Raw genomic sequence first — 19,376 nt, 5'->3', positions numbered from 1 at the left:
GATCTAATTTTTTCACCTCTGTCCTTTTGTTTGTCAGCATTACACACTAAAGTCTTCTTGAAACGTTCTTGAACACCGAGTCACGATAAGTTTCTTGACATTTTCCCCAATTTTCCAGAGAACAAATAATTTATTGATCTTGATGAAAAGAGGGAATTTGATGCAGATCCAACTAAAGATCCAGAGCATCCATGGTTAATTTATTATCAGTTATTCTGCCAATTATTGTCTCAACCATTGGATTCAACGTAAGGATGAAAGTTTGCAAAATAAGTGTCTCAAAAAGTCTCGCATTTTTCAAATTCTGCAGTTTAAAAAAACAAAATATAGTTTAAAAATAATTTAATTTTTTAAACAAATTAAATTATTAACTGATTCATCATGCAACTTTTATACTTATCTGGTTCAGCAGTTTTACCTCCTCAATGGGATTTATATTTCTCCACAGACAGTTAAAAGAAAAGCAAGAGACCATGTGAACTTTGCACTTCGGTGCAACTTTTATTTTTTGCAAATACACTAGAAATGTTTACAAAAGGGCTGTAGAAACATCTGTGCAGTGTAAATTATCAAAACTAAAAATGGATATTAATTTGAAATCATTTTGCACCCAACATGACAAGGGGATTGTCATTTTCAGCAGCAAAACAAAATTAGTACATCTTAAGAGGAAATGTCTGTTAGTGACTTCAGAACATCGAGACTGGGAGACATGGGTTTGTTACACCGAGGAGCAAATTAAGGAAAGAAAAGGATGGTATGGCACTAGTGCTCATCCCTGAAGGTGGGCGTCATTCATCTAGACAGATTACACAGCATCAACGCTTTACTTTACTCAGTCATCAAGATAATCAGCCTTCCAGTAAATCACCCCAGTTTGACAGAAATGGTGCATTTGGCTCCACATACAAGTGTTAACTCATTGGTTCTCATACTCAAAACACAAACACCCAAATAAACCATTCATGGACACTCCTACAGACATTTTTTTTACAGGGCACTGACTGGTCCCAGTGCAACAAACTGGTCCAACACTTATTTTTTTGTTTTTTTTCAGTGTGAAAAAAAATGAAATGAGAGGAAATGAAATGTGCTCGGAACTCAAGCAGAACATAACAAAATAAAACAACTACAATCACACTAAAGAAAAGGGAAAATATTCATACACGGGTTAAACCATCAAAAATCACAGGAAAGAAAGTACATAAATAATATGAGGCCCTGTACAAAACATCCACAACTTATGTTACACAGCTCTGTATTGCTCTATTCTGAGATTGACTCTCTGCTCACAAAGAGCATTGATTAATTATTTCCTTTTGCACTAGGTGGTGAAAAGCAATATACATCGTTCTACCATCTGGGATTTATATATTGTTTTTGCCTCGATGTAAAAAGGCACATTCATGCTTCCACGCACACATAACACTGTTGTAAATACTTCACATAAGTGGTGGCACAATTCAAACAAAAAGGTAGGCGGTAGTTTTGTGGCACAGCCGTTATCGCAGAGTAGAGTAAACACCGCGCTGGGGCAGATCTATGTGGGTTATCTTTGGTCAAGCAGGGACGAGCCAATGGGTTTGAAGGATTGGACTCAAAGGTCAATGTAGTCGAAGTCAGACGGGTGGAGCAGTGATGGCTCAGGTGTGTGTGTGTGTGCTTGAACAGACACTGTACAAGTAATACACACACACACACGCGCCTTTGGGATTAAGGTCTTTCAGGTTCAAGAAGATTTTAAAAAGGTGAATAACGACCAACTATGAGTTTTAACAAGGTGGCGGCTCATTCATGCAAGTGAAATAAAAAAGGCCTTTAGTGAATCGATTTCACTTTAAAGAAAGAGTTCAAACACACTGGAAACAGGCTCCTTCGTCTGCTGGTGGAGAGTTGGATGAGAAAGTCACATATCTGTGCGTCAAATACGAAGCTGGAGCGAGCAAAGATTCTTTAAGCTTAACATTTGGTCCGACTCTCGCTTTTCTCCAGTCGTTAAAAACTCTTTTAAGTAATGGGACCAAGTTATTTCAGGAGTTGAGAAAGTGAGCTGTCCTTTTCACATGGGCTAAAAAAAAAACTAAAACAACTGTTAAATGCCCATGACAACATCCTTCAAGAGACATCGTCAAAAGTTGTTTTATCCAACTGACAGTCTAGTTTATAAAAATATTAAATTTGACTATAGTTCAAGACCAAGAAAAGCAGCACAGTCTCACCTTTGAGAATCTAAAGTCAATTTTTTGCTTGAAAACAACAATAATTGTGTTCATCAACTACTTTGAGTTGGATTTTGTTTCCTTTGGACAGAGCCATGCGGTTTAGTTTTTGTGCTAAGCTAAGCGAAACATCTCCTGTTTCATGTTGAGCAGAGGAACTCGAGGGCGGAATCGATCTCCTCTTCCTTCTCTCCACAAGAAGCAGAACAAGCACATTTCCCAGTGTTGAACTTCTGCTTTAAAGGATTCTCCACCACAGTGTTTTTAAACGACTTCCGACATTAAATTCGATGATGCTGAAGCGGCTCGTCCTTTCTGTCAAGTTAACTAACCCCTTCATAAACCCCAGTGATACATGTGATATGGTCCTCTAGTAGAGGAATGACTGGTTAACTGTGAGAGCTTTACAAAAATGTGGTTAGTGATAACTGCTAAGTCCAATAAATGGCAGCAAGCTTTGGGCTTTGTATCTTGTGCTCAGGTGTCGAAAGGCTCGTCAACACAGAAAACCGTAAAAGATTTAAGACGTGGATAAAAAAAAGCCTGTGTGAGTCGACCTGAATACGAGCAAGTTATAGTTGAATACAAGTCCATAGGTTATGGCATTTTTTTTTAGCAGCAATGACAAATACAAAAGTATATCAAAAGAAGACACTCTATGTGCTGAGAAGCAAGTTAACACAGAGGCAGGGACGTCTGTTGTCCTGGAAAACATCCTCAGACCCAATACTAGCCAGGACAAACAGAGAAATGTACTGAACTCATGGACCACCTTCATCGAAATGACGAGGACAAAGAAACAAAATAACACACAGGGCACAATATGCAGACAAAGTGCAGGGAACTTTCCACGTTGACAGTGTTACGGCCCCGAATTCACTTCCCACTGGCGAACACCGACGAGTTTGACGCTTGACGAGACGAGTGTGGCGGACAGAAAAACTGGAGACACAACAGGAAACGTAAGACAAACAGTGATTCAAGTGCTGCGTTTGCCTGAATGCCAACAGTTTCCTTGGCAAACTGTGCGAGTGCACAGCGGCGAGCGGTGAAGAGTCACGGCACTTGACAGTGTCTTTGACATAACAAGCTGTTAATATATCATAGTTATAATAGGTCCCAAAAAAAACAACTGGTGGCCTTGCTTCCGGCCTGGTTTTTAGCAAATCTAAATTGTGCTTTCTCTAATAAGTAACAGTGTAGATGTGCAGGAGCGTCTCCCTGCACACCTAGAGGAGGACTGCTTGCTGGATTTAGTCAGAGGCATCTCTGTAACGTCTCCCGTTAAATATGTACAATGGCGAAAATAGATTTCCAGCTTATATGTATGAAACATAACGAACACACTGAACCGTTGTAAGGCAGAAAGCAGGTTCAAGTCTCCCTTGTGAGATCTGTGGCTGTTATCTCCATTTTGTTCTGAATGTGTGAAGAAGCCTAGAGGTTCGATTTTATCAAGCTACTGTTGGTGATGTCATATCTAGCTACTTCAGCTGATTAGGACTCTGAAAAGAAACTGAGCGTTTCATTTCTGTAACTAGTGTTTAAGGGAAAAAAGTGAGGCTGACAAAAAAAATTGAGGAAGTGGGGTTGAAATCACGAGTATATCAGGTGTCATGCGACATCGCGCCTGCATCAAGAAAACCAGTTGAGCTTTGTCCATCACAACAGGACGTCGACGTGTTCGTCAAGGTGCACAAACACTCTCACCAACACATACCTGGAAGTGCGATGTGTGTATTTGTGTGCACGCACCAATTCATCTTAGGAAACAAAAAAAAGGCAAAAATGCTATAAATAGTTTGGCTCAGACTGTCTTTTTTTTTTTTTTTTACAAAAAGGATATGCCAAGTTCAGTTTTGTTAGCAAAACCATGTTATCCTCAGAGCCCAAGAGCTCACAGCTGTGTCCTAACTCTACAGGGGATTTTTTTTGTATCTGTCGGTTTGAAGTTCTCCTCACGCAACACCGATGGAAAGGAAAGAGCAAGAATACGATACCTCCTGCTGTTTAGGTGAGTAAGAAACACCCTTTCAGCCATTTTAGTCAGCAGAAGATCATGCATCCTTGTGCAGCAGCGACACCTATGTTACAGTGGTCCTTCAGAGGAGTTGCGGAAAAAAGGCTTGTCCTGGCCGAGCCCGTCCAGACTCCCGACGTGTTTCTGGGCCGACCAGGACGGAAATGAGGAGTAAAGGTGTGGGAGTTTGTTGTGTTGCAGTATGGCAGGCAGTGAGGGCCATGCTCAGCAGGTAGAGTAGAGGAGGACAGACAGTCATAAGAGGGCTCAGCGAGAGGAGCATTGTCTGTTCACTAAACATCTACTGGGGGTTCTGCCCCGCCCCTTTCCCTATCCTCCCCATTCACACACACCCCAAAAATATGTGAAACGAGTTCACTGTGTGTAAACCCCACCCATGGTTAATGCATCACCCCTGTGCTGCTCCCTCAGCCCCCTTCCTGAGCTCCATGCTGGGCCAGGCGATTCTCCATCAACACTTCTGGGGCTCCACTGGAGACATGGCAATGTAGGAGCCGTTCTTCATTGGCTGGTTGGCTGGCGTTTCCGACGGCTCGTCCGGTTTGTCGCTGACCTGAGTGTAAGCCGTGTCGTCTTTTGCCGTCTGGAGAGAGTCAGGAGGACAGGAGGAGTTAGTACAAACCAAAGCACTGGCAAGACGTCCACATAGTCACACAATGAACAGACACTGAAATGGGAATTCATGTTTTGACTGATGTTCACAGTAAAACACCTGAGAAATTATGAATGTAATTAAACAATGACCAATTACACTGTGAGGTGAGAACTCAAAAAAGGGAATATTATGTCCCGTACAGACAATACAAAATGATAATATTCAGAGTTGATGAATAACAAATTGAAAAATGAGAATAGCAAACAAGGCAAAAAGGAAGACTTACAGCAAAAGAATGAAAAGCTTCAGTAAAAACAATACGTTTTACTTCATTCTAAAACAGAAAAAGAAAAAAGGGGGGGTTACAGAAAATTAAAATTAGAACATGTTAATACAACACTTTGTCACATTGCAATTAGGCAAAAAACAGTCAATGCAAGTATGAGGCTGAAGTCTGTCCAAAGGAAACGAGATCCAGGCAATTTGTAAACTCCAGCAAATCTGCTGCTCATTAATTAACATGGTAGAACCTTGTTTTTTGAATGCATACAAAAATAAAAAGGAAAAAGTTTGGAGTTGGTTGTTTGCTTTGGACAGAGTCAGGCGAGCCAATTTACCCTCTTCCAGTCTTTATGATAAGCTATGCTAAGCTAGCTGCCTCCTGGCATTATTCATATTCACAGACATTTAAAACAGACGTGAATATTCTCATCTAAGATGCAAATATTTCCCATTATATTAACCGACACCATTTACATGCATATAACGTGCCACTTTCTGGAAAATGAATAACCTGAACTACAACAATACAGAAGGCAGAAAGGCCAGAGTTCATATCGTCGATCCTGCTCGACCGGAGACAAGAGGTGAACATGCGCAGTTCCTCATTCTCGGGACTATTCCAGTTCAAGAGCCCTTTGGTTCTCGGCAGTGCTACGACAGGTCACAGCTTCACGGAACAACAAGGGAGCTTCGACTCCTTCCATCTGAATACACAGATTTGTCGATTGATCCAAAGATTTGATCCAGAATTTTAAAAACTGCTCATGCAAGCTCTGCTGTGCAGGAGTCATGCAGTGTGTTAGTTAACATGCGTCAGCACTTAAGAAAAAAAAAACTCGGATTTACTGTGACATATCACTACACTGCTAGCTTTCCTCTAGGTCTCTTATACGCTGTAAAGCTCATGTCAGTGGGCGACTGTGGGGGATTAATGACACTCCAGGATTATTAGTGCCACAGAACCAGCGGTGGCTCTTACCTTCTTTTGGCGGTTTCGGCAGAGCAAGACCACAAGCACCATCAGCAGGATGACGCCCAAGCCCACGATGAGCAAGGGGAAGTTCGACACCAGCGTCACAATCAGGAGCATCGTCCTCATCTGGGAAGCCGACTCATCATCAATCGTCGCAGTCTATGGTTTCGAGAGGAGAGACAGTGTTGACTAATGATTTTCACTCATCAGAACAGCTTTGTTTCAGTTGGTGCTAAAGGGGGGGGGGGTCCTCACCTCATTGACGAACATGATGGGGAAAATAATGGTCTCGTTGATGTTCCTGGTTTTGCTGCGGGGCGGAGAGAGAGAGACACAGAGAGGCGGGGAGGTCAGAGAGAACATCTGGCTCAACATGAGGCCGAAATGAAATGGGGACAGAGTGCGGTAACGGGGAAGTGGGTCAGGGTTCAGCAAAGTTCGACTTACGGGAACCCTTCGACTCTTTTCAGGATGATATTGAGCTGGGCTCGCTTGCAGGCACGAATGGGAACTCCTGTGGTCTAAATGAAGGAGAAACAAAGACTTGATTATAGGACGGAGCAGAGACGTTTCAGTGAATATTACCATATCTTTTATTTTCTCTTCCGTCTTCTCACATAATGGAGGAAAACTATTGTCCTGACCATTAAAAAGTGAAAAAAAAATCAAAGAATGAGTAAATCTCGATTTTATTCATCCGTTGACATTATTATTGTTAAAATGAGCATCTGTTGATTCAAGTTATCTGTATGGGAACCACACTTAATAATTATTTTCCTTAAAAATCTATTAAAATATGGATTGAGTTCAACATATCACTGTTTTCCTATTGCCTGTTTGGAAATTCAATAAATACGTTTATAAAAATGTATCCTAGGAGGTGAGAGCAACTAATCAATTCAATGCCTTCACAATCGTATTTTTTTTCTTGCCTATAAAGAAGATATTTTTCAAAAATTCTTTAAATGGTCAAATGTATTAATATTTTCGCCAGAGCCAGTATATCTTACAAAATGTTTGTTACCGCCATTTAAATTCACAAATCATAACCAAACACAAACCCCCACAAGGGAACCCTCAATGCAATCAAAAACACAGAGAGCTTTACAATCAAAGGAACTCTTCTCATTTAGATAAGATCGTCATTAAACCAGACACTCTGCCTCTAATCTGTTCTCATGGGAGTCGTACCGGTTGCAGGTCGAGGTACGTCTCGTGCTCCTCCTTGTTGGGGGTGAGCCCTTCGACGGCGTTGATGTACTTGGGGTCGGCTTGATAGAAGTGTGGGAAAGACACCACGATGGGAGCGCCTTGAGGGAAACAAGGGAGACAAACACATGACTCAGTCTTTGTTTGAATGTGGAGAACGATTCCATGGAAATACAACAAGGGCTGGGAAGAGGAATATCAGCAACTGGTACTGTGCAGTTAGCAGAATTACAACAGGGAGTTAACCTGCCCCTGTGCTGTTAATCCTGTCATAACCTTTAGACTGATCAATGTTGGGAAAAACTATGGCACAGATTTTTTTAAATACCTACGTAAACTATACAAACAGTAGGGGACAGTAACATATCTTTTCATGATACTACAACTCCCTTCTGTGACAATCCTAGAGGAGATTACCTTATCCGAGCAATCACACTCAATGGCCACCATAAAATACTTCAACAATCACTGCTTGCAGTCAGCCAAGTTAATCATTGAACACTGGGTTGAGTAAAATCTGGTCTGCTCAAACACCGAGACACCAGGGCAGGGGCAACTGACCGAACGACCATTTTAAGGCAGGGTGTAGAGACGGAGGGGGGGAGAAAATGTGTCATGGGACTGGTTTGGGGTCATGAGAGGGAAAGTGGGTGGAGGGTAACTGGGTCAGGCGCGATTGCAGCTTAGGGGGTGTGTGTGTTCCTACCTTCTCGACAAACGCTGACTTTTAACACCCCGGTGCCGAGACAGTCTCCGGCTGGCACGCAGAAGCCCTCGTTGTTGGGGTTGTCCTTGGGGCTCATGAGGACGTCACTGGGGGGTGCGTAGCGGAACGCCTGGATACCTTTCACCTCCACGTCTTTCACGTAGGCCAAATGAATGGATCTGTGGACAGGAAGCAGTGTCAGCGTCTCATTTTGGGAATCATAACTTGAGATCTAGTCCAACAGACCCTTCAGAAGTCTAAATAAAGAGCTCGACAACCACCAACAGGAAGGAAATGTTGAAATGCTATTGTCATCCTCTTAAGCTTCTACTGTAACCGGAGCAGTTAGGGCTGTAAATAAATAGCCGCCATCTATGGGACATCCACTTCCTGTACGATTAGCTTTCCAGGTGCGTTCAGGTCAAACTCCTGTCTTAACAAACGTGTTTTGAATTTACCGTTCTCCTTATCTGAAGCTATAATAACCACAAATCCTTATCAGATGATGTGTCAGCGTGTGACTCAGCCCCTTGAAGCTGACAGGAAGTTCTGGTACTTGCGCCGCCTGGATGCTTTGACTGTAAACAAATTCGTATCCACACCAGGGCACGCACACACACACACAAAAAAAACACACACACACACCTGCAGAGATCAGCGGCAAAGATGTAGAGCAGCTCGCTCCTGTTGATCAGAGGGTGGAAGACGGCGCCGTCCGTACCGTTGATCATGTTGCTCTGATCGGACGACCACCACGACATCTTTCTGTTGATTTGCAGAAAACACGCTACATCAGTGCTACATTCAAGTACAAGGAAATGTCCTAGTATTTTCATTTGTCGTACTTGCTATACACGTTACTTCTTACTTTGATTTAACTGAAGTTGTGCATCAGATATAGTCACTAGTTCCTTTTGAGATTAAGATTTTAAGTGAAACAAAACAAAATCAGGATTTTAAATACAATGAGGATCACATTTTTTTTTTAATCTGTATTGGGTTGTTAGCTTTAAGAAAAAAATAAGAAACCTATCTCACACTGTGCACTTTTGAATTGATCTCCTTGCACTTTGTCTTATTGACAAGATTCAGTGTGTAGTGCTGACTCAGAGGTTTCCTTCTGCACTGAAGCTGGAATGTAGTTGTCTCTCACTTGCAAGTCAATCTTCATAAAAGCTTCTGAGTAAATGTTATAAGTTTGTCTATAGAGGGATGGAGAGAGACATGGACATTTTTATCATTTCACAATGTCCATACTCAACAACTTAATCCGATCACCATTGTATATGTCAGAGAAAATTTTCAAATTTGACTGTTAGAAGCTGAACGCAGCAAATGTTCGGCTGTTTAATTTCTGACGATTGTAGTCTGATTTTAAATGAATTAGATGAACTTGTAATGGAGTATTTTTACACCATGCTATTGGTACTTTTACTTTACTACTATCCAGCCACTGCAGGATTTTACTTGTACGTGTTGATCACATTCAAGGTACAAAGTCACTTGCGATGTACAAACAACAAATTTTGCAATCGTGCTGAAATCCTCCGCTGGACTTTCAGATGCAGGTTGTAAATGTGAATACCGTGACTGTGTGCTGACAAAAGGTTGTTTTCTATCATTGAGAAAAAGAGAGACGATGAAATCTTTAACAGAGTCTACACTGGCTGAGAGGAGTCTTCACCTCATGCCGTTCCAAGTGTCGATCTTGCCGAAATCCATGTAGTTCTGCTCGCCGGTGTGGAAGACAAACTCTCCTTCATGGGTGCCATTTTTCTGTGGAAAACAACACAGGGTTCAGTCAAGGCTGCTGTGACCGACAGCAGAGAGGCAGTGTTCACGTCTACTGACAAAGGCTCATGGGAAAGAAACGCTGCTTTGTTTGTCAGCGATATGCCCATTACGAGTATCGCTCAGACATAATAACGGACTTAGTAATTTGTTGAAGAACATAAAAACATGTTTTCATATTAACTGGTTTGACCACAGAAAAAATTTCTTTGGCATTTTAAAAGCAGTCTTTGTGCGTGGCGCCCGCAACTAACAACCTGAGTGTGAGAAATTTCGAAGATTGTGAAAAATATTTACTAGTTGTCTCCAAGTTGCTTGTTTTCATTAAAAATCCCAAAAGATAATCAGTTAAGCATAACATATGACAGAGACGAGCATCAAGTTGTCCCATTAGAGGCTCAGAGTGGATTTTATTTACTGAAAACAACTCAAAATTAATCATCATTTAAAAAAAATATGTTGATTCATTGTTTTAGTTTTGTTTATCTTACTCAAAATGCATCCCTCAGCGTCACAAGGCCGGTGATGCAGATTAAATAAGGAAGTACAATCCTCTTCCATCAGCATGTGGGGAATCTCACTTCTTACACGACGCCGCCACAAGCTTCCTCTTGTCTGTTGTGTAGTAACCCTGAACAACCAGCGCCCAAGAGGTTTCTAAAGGTTTTCTGACGATCGCAAAGTGATTCAAACTTCCCCCCCTCGCCGCTCACCTTGTACATCAGGCCAAAATACTCGTCCACATCCTTCTGCATGTAGTGGATCTTTGTGAGCAGAGGGTGTTTGAATCCCCACAGCATGTTGTGGACACTGCTTTTCATGAACACCTCACTGTTGAGCATTAATAAGGAGATGGCAGCCCTCCAAAAGCGGCCGAACCTTTGATTCAACTCGTTCATCACCACCTGAAGCAGAAAAAGAGAAGGGAAACATTGGAGGCAAAGGTGAGACGCTTAAGAGGAAAGCTTGTGACCAAGTGGTTTGTATGGTCACAACATCAGAATGTCCCAATAAATGTAAGAGGACAATAGATACCAGTGTGTGAAAAATAACACACATGCCGATCAAATAACTTAAAGGATGTGTTGGAGCGGCTGCTGCACATCATAACAACACACATTACTCTGTACAGACACCACGTCTTACCACAAGTGGAATGTTGACAGTCGTGAGGATGTCAACCGTGGGGTCGCCAACGGACTTCTCGGGTACAAAGACAAAGGATTTGGGGTTCAAGGCGAAGATCTTGGTGCCATTCTCCAGGAATGTTACGTTTTCCCTTGGCCTGTATTCCCTGGTGTTGAAATGTTATCAGCGGGTTAGTCCAGATATCTTTTTGAGATTTTACAACCAGTCCATCACTATAAAGTTAAACAGCGGCTCAGCTATTTCAATCTTTGAGTTTAGGTGTTCACAGCAAAACCAACCTGTAGGTATATGGTCCGATCTGTTTGACAACTGCCTTCCCGCCTTCCAAGAACACCTCTGGATTGGTCACATTGAAGAAGTAATACTCCATGTAAACAGGTGGTGGTGGATTCTTCCATGACTCAAAAAAGTGGCTCTTCTCCGTCAAAGTAATTTCCTGTCAGCAGAAGAAAGAAAAAAACACATTCAAATTGAAAGACCGCAAAAAAAGAAAAAGCTCAACATGCTGAGCTTATTCAAAAAAAACATGTGGTTTCTCAAATTTGACACTCTGGTATATTCACGTTTTGAACAGTCGTAGAGAGCACCCAGCACTTTCCTGAGAGGATGTGGTGCTGGGCCAAAACCTTGAAACCTGAGGGAGGCAGAGAAAACGTCCTTCACAGCTGAAAAACTGTCAGGACGGGCACAAAGTGTTGGCAAAAACAAAAACAACACTAGTCACTGACCTCGGCAAGCCAAGGCAGGAATCTATCTGCACACTAATACTCAGCCCACACGCAACCCAGCAGACGTGTTGCAATTGTCAGCGTGGCAATTAGCTTTCTCTGCAGTCGTTAGCCGTCAAGCTACGTGCAAAATGGTCAGTTGCGGTTTTATGTTCAGCTTGTACAAGTCAATGTAACCGCTACAAAGACGAGGTGGTTTCAGACATGTTCTCGCTGTGATAGCGTGGAGACGAACGAGCCTGGAAGCTGAGCTTGCTCGTAAACATGTGTGTCTGGATGACATAAGCCTGGTTGCCACATGTATGAACATGAGTAATCAGTAACCTTTAAAACTACCCCATCCGACTGTGTTAGGAAGCCGAAGCTGAAGAGGTTTGTTGACCGGAGGGAAAGGGAGCAAGCCTTTTTCCATTCTTCGGGGTATTTTTAAAGTTTTGGAAGGAGAAATGACCCACTTCCTCTCGTGCCTTTCTAATGGGCGCTTTCTCAAAACCACCTGTCCCCTGAACACAACTCGGCACACTCAAGAGGCGCCATACATTGTCTTCTGCACCCTGTCAGGCACTCGAAGCTTTGAGGAAATATAGCTTGAGACGTGGCTTGCACTTCCTGTTTATGTTGTAACTTCCGACATTTAAACATGTCGAGCCATTTACAATTGTTTGCCGGGTTTCGTTGCATGATCTCCCACCTCCCCATCTAACGTGGGGTTTTGTAAAGTGTAAAGAAGGGGCAGGACAAAATATCGACTTTGATATCGCCTTTGGAAAGAGAAGGTTCAACTGAGGAGAAACAATGATTCAAACAAACTGCAGCTGAGGAAAAAGAAAGTCCTCATTAGGTTGATTTGGATATGTGGTTATGAATTACACCCTTTACCCATAGGACATATCACAAAACTCATTTCACTGGTTAGGGCTGTCACCTAACTTAATTACCTATTAATCTGCTCAATATTTATGAGACAAAACCTAAAGATCTTCAGTTTACATTGATGCACAATAGGCTATTTAACAAAATTACTAGAAATGTAAAAAGGGGTTTATCATAGAGATCAGCACCATTTATATAAGCCTGTAGTGTAAGCTGTATCTTTTCTTTTTCTAAAAATCAAGAATGACTTGTGTTGCATTGCCCAATTTCAGATTTAACCCTGCAAACAATGAGTCACATTAAATCCTTAAACAATCAGTTCCACGATTTTGATGCTGCGGCTAACTAACTGCTTCCAGGAAAAGGTTTTCAGAATGAGAGAAAACAAACCCAAAGAAGAACAAGCAGAACTTGGAAGAATTAAAGATGTGAGAAGCTCCTGAGCCTCGAGGATTCTGCTTCTTTATTGTGAGCTGAAGAAGAAGCAGCATGTGCTAACTAAAAGAATTGAATCATTTGGCCACTTTTCAAAACAAAATGTCAATACTGTCATTCCAAAAAAAAACGGGCGTTACTCATCGGGCCTTTCCCCTGCAGCAACTTAAAGGCAAATGTTGTGTGACTGCCGTCTGCGTGGATCACTGTTTTCCAACCTTGAGAATAAGGTCTTTCAAAAGGCCTTCAAAGTTAAAACAAGAAACATTTACCTCCCTGAACAGAAGCCTTGATCTATCGCCGGGAAAAAAAAACACAAGTAATGGACAAAGCAGAGAGGTTTGTCCGTGAGATCAAAATGCTGCGTTACCCATTCGTTGGTGGGAGGGCCAAGATAAACCAAACAATGACGGTGATATGACACATGGTTTAACTAAACAGCTTAAGGCACAGCTTGGGTGTGGTGTGAGAAGATCCGGTTTTAAGCTGACATAGAGAAACTTAATTAAAAGCAAAAGAAAATCCATCATCTATTCCAGTTCCTGTATTGCAGATTTTGCGTTTAAGCCGAGCACGGACGTCACATTTTGAGCTAAAACATGACCTTGTTCTTGAAGCGTTTAGCCCAAACAGGCCTAATACCTTGAAAAGTCTCCTCTCCTGAACAGGGCGGAGAGGAGTGGCATGACAGGGGTGTTTTTTTTCCTTTTCAGTTTGCCCTGAACAGCTCGGCCGACGCTGAACAACAAGGTCGCATGGAGTTTGCTTCCAGGCAAAAAATCAGGCCCCTGAGGCCAAGGAGTCTGTCAAATTCCTCACATGACTTGTGCATTGTTTGGATCCACACCCCGCTCAGCAAGAAATACAGAGTCTGCGTCCTGGAGCGTGGAACAACTCAGCTGCATCATTATTAAAAGAGCGCCTCAGTCCACGGATTTTTCTGAAGTCCGCTCAGCATGTCGGCTCCTGTCTAATTCAATGGACAGACTGCGGCGAAAGAGGATTAGCTACGCTGTCATTTTGGGTAAATCGCCGGCCACATCAGAACCAGGTCCCCCGTAGATGAACTTTAACTGACTCTGTTAATTTGGGTCCTCTGGCATGCCGTCCAAATTTAACTCCAGGGGGGGGAAGTGGTGTTGGAAGGCAGCTGTTTGTGAGTCTCCAACTTGGACAAATAGTCCCAACCAGCTTTTCTGCTGAGCCGCTCCTGCATTTTATTCATCTACGTCTTAAGGCGTTTAGGATGGAGAGGGCGACTTTGTGTCGGGTGATGTCTAAGTACAGATCATGAGTTTCACAGAGCATCCACCATTCATGGCAATAATAGGAATGCAAGGTATTTTAAGGGCAGGCGGCAGCAGTGGGAAAGCCGGGTGGGATAGGGTGTCAAATGCCAAGACCCCCGCCCCTTCCCCAGCACTCCTATAGATATAACTTAAATGTACATAATTCACTTCATACACTAACAAGGGCATTTCTACACAAATTTAACTCTGTTTGCCATTATTTTGAAGGGCGCCAAAAGGCAATGATAACATCGATCTAACGGTCACATGACCACCCCCCCATGCATGTTGAGCTGACTCTGGAGGTGTGGGTGAATAAGAGTGAATGTTGCGGTCGTTTCTGTGGAAATTTGCAGGATTTCCAGGCAAGTATTTCCCCTCCGCACAAGGAGCTGGGGTTAGGGAAGCATATTGAAGAGCCATGCGTTTGATTCACAGCTATTTAACAATTAAAAATACCTCTAAAGCCCCTTATGACAGAAAGATGATGCACCAATCACATTAATGCATTTTTTTGGGGGGTGGTCTTGTCAATTCATGTTGGATGCTCGGGTTTACAGAAAGGTGGGCATGTGACACACGGTGCACAACTACCACTGGAAGTCAGGGACGCCACCGATTCGCCAGCCCCACTCGCGCTATAGCTCCCTTCCCCCCGATCCATCCACCCCACACACACCTCCCTCCCCCAACCTAGCTGAGAGATCAACTACTACTACGGGCAACACTACTCAAAACAGTGTGTGTGCACCCAGCCCGCAGTCTGCAGACATGTGTCCCCGGGTCATGCGCACAGCTCTCAGCCAGGAGGAGGAAAACCCAGTTCTCCCCTTCCACAGAACGAATGAAGCTGATCGACGCCTGTCACATCAAGTCAAAAGGAAATACACAACAAAAAAAACATTCAATGGGGTCTTCTCTTCCTCTTGTGAGTGCATGTCCACGTATTTGTACCCTGTTAAAATGGGTTTTTACTAGTTTGTCCTGACTCTTGCTGAGGGTTAGGAACAGAGGATGTCTCACCATGTTAAAGCCCTATGAGACAAATTGTGATATGTGAACATGGACTATACAAATAAAATGATGATTGATAATCTACACACAGCAACGCGCATATTACGCATTTGCCACACGTTTAAATAAAAAATAAATATGTACATGCTCTCTATGCAAAGCTGGATTTACACACAGTGCTCAACCTCGGATCATGCGGATCCATTAGGAGGGGGGGGGGGGCTCCATCCCGCGAGGCTGTAAGTGCACAATGCAGCAGAACACAAACCACCGGTAATGTAACAACACATATTAAATCAAATAAAACACAACACACACACACACACACACACAAGGATGTGTCAGTGAAGCGGAGGGTGGTGTGACCCTGATGCTGAAGGACCGGCCACTGCAGAGGAGACAGGTTCAGGTTTAAATCCCCCCAAGTGTGACAGATGAGGGGGGGAGAGACCATCATCTCAGACTGGGGGGACCACTCACCTTTTTTAACCGGCTGGCGATCATGGTCTGGAAGACTTGAGCCACGACCAGGGCGATGCCTATGATCAGGAGGTGAGCGCACACGATGCCGGTGATGTAGATGGCACAGGACCTCCGAGCCATGATGGTGGGCTGGGTGGTGGTGGGGGGGTTGTCTTTCCGAAAAAAACTTCACGAAAGTGGACGTGAAACTTCCCGCAGCCCGGGGGGAGAAACGAGCGAGAAGAAGCGAGAAGGCAGGAAGGCTTAAAGGCGCGTGGGAGCGTGAGCTTCCGGAGCCGTCGTGTTCCTGAGCCGCAGCAGGGTGGGGGTGGTGGGGGGGGGGATCTGGAACTTATCTCTCCCGGGTGCCGGAGAGAAAGAGACGAGTGCTCTGCTTTAAAAAAGATTCTTTTTTTGTAAATGGCCAGAGCTCGTAGCGGTGGAGGAGACAGGAGGAGATGCTGGGCTGCTCGCACCGGCGGCGGAATGAACCAGAGGCTGTCGGCACACACGAAGAAGAAGTGATGTCCTCTTCCTCCTCTTCCTCCTCCTCGCCCTCCCCTTCCTCTACGTTAATGAACGGTGCCTGGGCGGGGGATGTGAGCAACTTGGAACAGAAAAAAAACACAGAGAGGCAGGTTTAGAGTCACTACCTCCAACCAAACACTCGTATAATTAAACAATTATCTTTCTTCATATAATAAAACAATTATCTTTCTTCACATAATAAAACAATTGTCCTTCTTAATCGTGCCTTGGTGTGTGCAGGCTTGTACGCACACATCCAGTTTTGGCGTCGTTTGATTTCTATATTTGTTCCACGCCAGCTGATATTTTTGAGCTTTAAACAAGTTTGTAATCCAGCCGGTTTTAAGAGTTAGCAGCAGCGTGTTTCATCCAAATGCAGAAGATGGTTGGTTGCATCCATCAGTATAAACTTAATTTGTGTTCTATGCATTAAAGCCTCCTCCTAAATGAAGAAGAAAGGATATAAGACATAAAGGAATGTATGCATGCAAGAACAGAGGCAATCGATACAGGTCCTTTTTGACCTTTGTTGTGTAGTAGAATGGTTTCAAAGGGTTTATGAGCTTATCTTGCATATTCTGACTGGGAGGATGTTTAAACCATTTTACACTGGTGTGAAACAGATGTTTTGGTCTTCAGATGTGCAGACGGCCGGTGAGAACTCCACGTTTTATACAGACTCCGCTATCTCGCCCCATCGCGGCTCCTTAAATAAGCGCAGCTAGACATGAATAATGAGCCATTCAAACCACCGTCCACCGCTGACGTGGGCTCTTTGTGCTACCAGGGGCTGCTGTGATTGGCCAGCGCCCTCCCGGACCACCGGTCCCTCTGGCTCTGATTGGTGTGACGCGTGCGAGTGCCATGCTGAACGTGATCGACTGATTTCGGGGCGGGGCTCCTATAAAGGGGGAACCAGGCAGCGTGATGTTCTGCAGGAGGATGTGGAGCCACCACCGCTGCTGCTGGAGCCCACTGCAGCCGCACATGCCTGTGTAGTGCAAGGGGAGAATGGATGTGCATGATTTACAGTCTGCATTATGGCCACGGTGACTCAAACCACCACTAAATATCGACAATGCATGAATCATGAGAGCCGGAGAGCATCTTAGGTGCTTCCCGTGAGGAGGGAAAGTCCCTGTTATAGCTGGCAGCGTTATTGTTGATGGAATTGATGTGAAAAACAGTGTTGGACCAAACAGACTTGTACACTGACATTTATATGAGTAGAGCGGAATTTATACAGAAATGAGAAGCACCTCAGCGGATTTACATAAACAGCCGTTTGTAAATGTTTGACGACCTCCAGGCAATTTTCAAATGTTTCTCTTTGACATCGAAAGACACACAGGCTACAACCCTTGCAGACATGGAATGCTTTATATTCAAATGTTAACACTCTGACCCTGGTGGTGCTCATCATGTGCAACCACATGTTATATTGCAGAGGTAAAAGAAAACTGTTAAAGGTTGTCTAGTCGCACTTTGCTCCAGAACCCAGACCTGTAACTATATGCTCAATGGCAAATCAAATATTTTTAATCTTTTTTTCTAAAGTTGTGCGACTGTTTCTGAATCATAAAATTATCCCTGAGGTAACCAGAGAGCATGTCAAATACATACTACATCCTCATAGGCAAAGACATGTTATGATCTGTAATGGGAGTGGAGATGGTGTTAATTCTCTGTGTGACAAGCAAAAGGAAAAACAGCCCTGACAGTAAGTGCAGCACTCGCCCGCTGGTTGGACAAGAGCTGTGAATATTGATTTTTGCTTGAAGCAACTTCTCAGTTTGTCCTGTTCAAAAACTATGAAGTGCAATTCAGCTTTGTAAATGGGAATAATTAGATGTGGTATCATCAAAGTGTGACAGTGCACCAGTGGGCTTGTAGCCGTGGAAGCCATTTTTTAAATACACACGCCCTGAGGACCTGTAAAATGAACCTTGAACCTGAGATGCATGTGTGTAATGGTTTCACACCTTGAAATACCATCAGGTCTTCACAAGCTCACAGGTGTGTTGCTTCAATTTGGTCGGAATGTGATCAAGCTTGAAAGTCAGACTCGGTCAGGATGACATTTCCTGGGACACGTCCATGGCGTCTTCAGTCTGTGGCACTCAAACTGACCAGTCACCAGTGCGAGACTAATACAGGACACTGGGAATTCTTGAGCCACCTAAGTCTGTATTTACAGACAACATGAGCTGCTTATCTCGAGAGCACCCGCTATTGTAGTGGCCGAGATGCCATGTCCGCAACCAGGTTAGCTCATGAGACGAGAGGTTAAATCTGTGTCCCCTCCCACTCAACCAGTCATTCCCAGATTCACGCAGCTCTTTTTTCTGCAATTAATCTAATTCAGTGTTGGGAAAGCTCTCCTCTTTCCCGAGCGATCTGCTTCTAATTGACCGAGGGTTCATTTGAGGTTTACGCTGTGTCTTATAATCCACCGTTCCTCCTGCTGTCAAATCGTGCGCGGGCCGCAGTCGAGGGTCTGAAGGGTGAGCGCGGTCATTCAGCCGCCTCTTTCATAATCCATTCATAAATAAAGTCGGACAAAAGAAGACAGTTTTTGGTCTGGAAGTGATATACATCATGTCGTTTGATGTTGCTCAGTGGAAGGAAATGACTGGGCTGGACTCTTAACATTAATGTAATTGAGTGTTACCTCATTGTGCTCGGCCGTATGGCAATCCCGGAGGATGGGGGGCTGCAGGAGGGGGGGCTGCATCTGTTCAAACAAGAGCAGTAAAAAATGCTACAGAAAATCATCGGGGGGGAAGGATAACAGTCGAGTAATGCAGCAACATTGTTTCTGCCAAAAGAAAGGGTGGGCGGGTGAAGTGGGGTAAAACAGTTCAACCTTTGTAATGGCCCCGTTTTATGTTTGGTCAGCAGAGCGACACTGATGTTGTTGTTTTTTTTGGGGACGCTGAAGACACCGAGCTTTGAAGGCTCACAAAAAGCTGAGCACAGATCGGGTCCATCTCTATGTGTTAGCACAAAAGAATTTCATGTTGGTCATAAGGCAATCATTCATTCAAATCCCAACAAGAAGGCTATTATCCACAGAGAAAAT

The 19,376-nt window shown here is 43.6% G+C and overlaps 1 protein-coding gene across 2 annotated transcripts; it reads right to left on the bottom strand.

The window, feature by feature from the left end:
• Window positions 1–476: 476 nt before the first annotated feature.
• scarb2a (scavenger receptor class B, member 2a) lies at window positions 477–16,320 on the bottom strand. Of its 2 annotated transcripts, XM_061071290.1 has the most exons (13): window positions 15,785–16,319; window positions 11,244–11,401; window positions 10,963–11,110; window positions 10,530–10,721; window positions 9,710–9,801; window positions 8,671–8,790; window positions 8,026–8,204; window positions 7,302–7,420; window positions 6,558–6,631; window positions 6,366–6,420; window positions 6,117–6,269; window positions 5,142–5,189; window positions 477–4,843 (listed from the first exon to the last, which is right to left on the bottom strand). In XM_061071290.1, the coding sequence occupies exons 1-13, from the start codon at window positions 15,905–15,907 to the stop codon at window positions 4,712–4,714; spliced, it is 1,593 nt and encodes a 530-aa protein (XP_060927273.1). In that variant the 5' UTR covers window positions 15,908–16,319; the 3' UTR covers window positions 477–4,711. The 2 variants fall into 2 exon arrangements, with proteins under 2 accessions (XP_060927273.1, XP_060927274.1); XM_061071291.1 differs by lacking the exon at window positions 5,142–5,189 and having other exon boundaries at window positions 15,785–16,320.
• Between the last annotated feature and the right edge of the window lie 3,056 nt (window positions 16,321–19,376).

This window comes from Limanda limanda, chromosome 5 (genome assembly GCF_963576545.1).
Source record: "Limanda limanda chromosome 5, fLimLim1.1, whole genome shotgun sequence".
NCBI classification, from domain to species: domain Eukaryota; kingdom Metazoa; phylum Chordata; class Actinopteri; order Pleuronectiformes; family Pleuronectidae; genus Limanda; species Limanda limanda.
The sequence above is the reverse complement of the archived record's forward strand: the minus strand, read 5'-3'. Positions and strand labels throughout refer to the sequence as shown.

Coding starts and splice junctions, on each gene's coding strand:
- scarb2a (XM_061071290.1), bottom strand. CDS start 15,907: ATGGCTCGGAGGTCCTGTGCCATCTACATCACCGGCATCGTGTGCGCT. Junction 8,205..8,670: donor TTTGCCGCTGATCTCTGCAG/GTGTGTGTGTGT, acceptor TCCTGTCCACAG/ATCCATTCATTTGGCCTACG. Junction 6,632..7,301: donor CGTACCTCGACCTGCAACCG/GTACGACTCCCA, acceptor TCCTTCATTTAG/ACCACAGGAGTTCCCATTCG.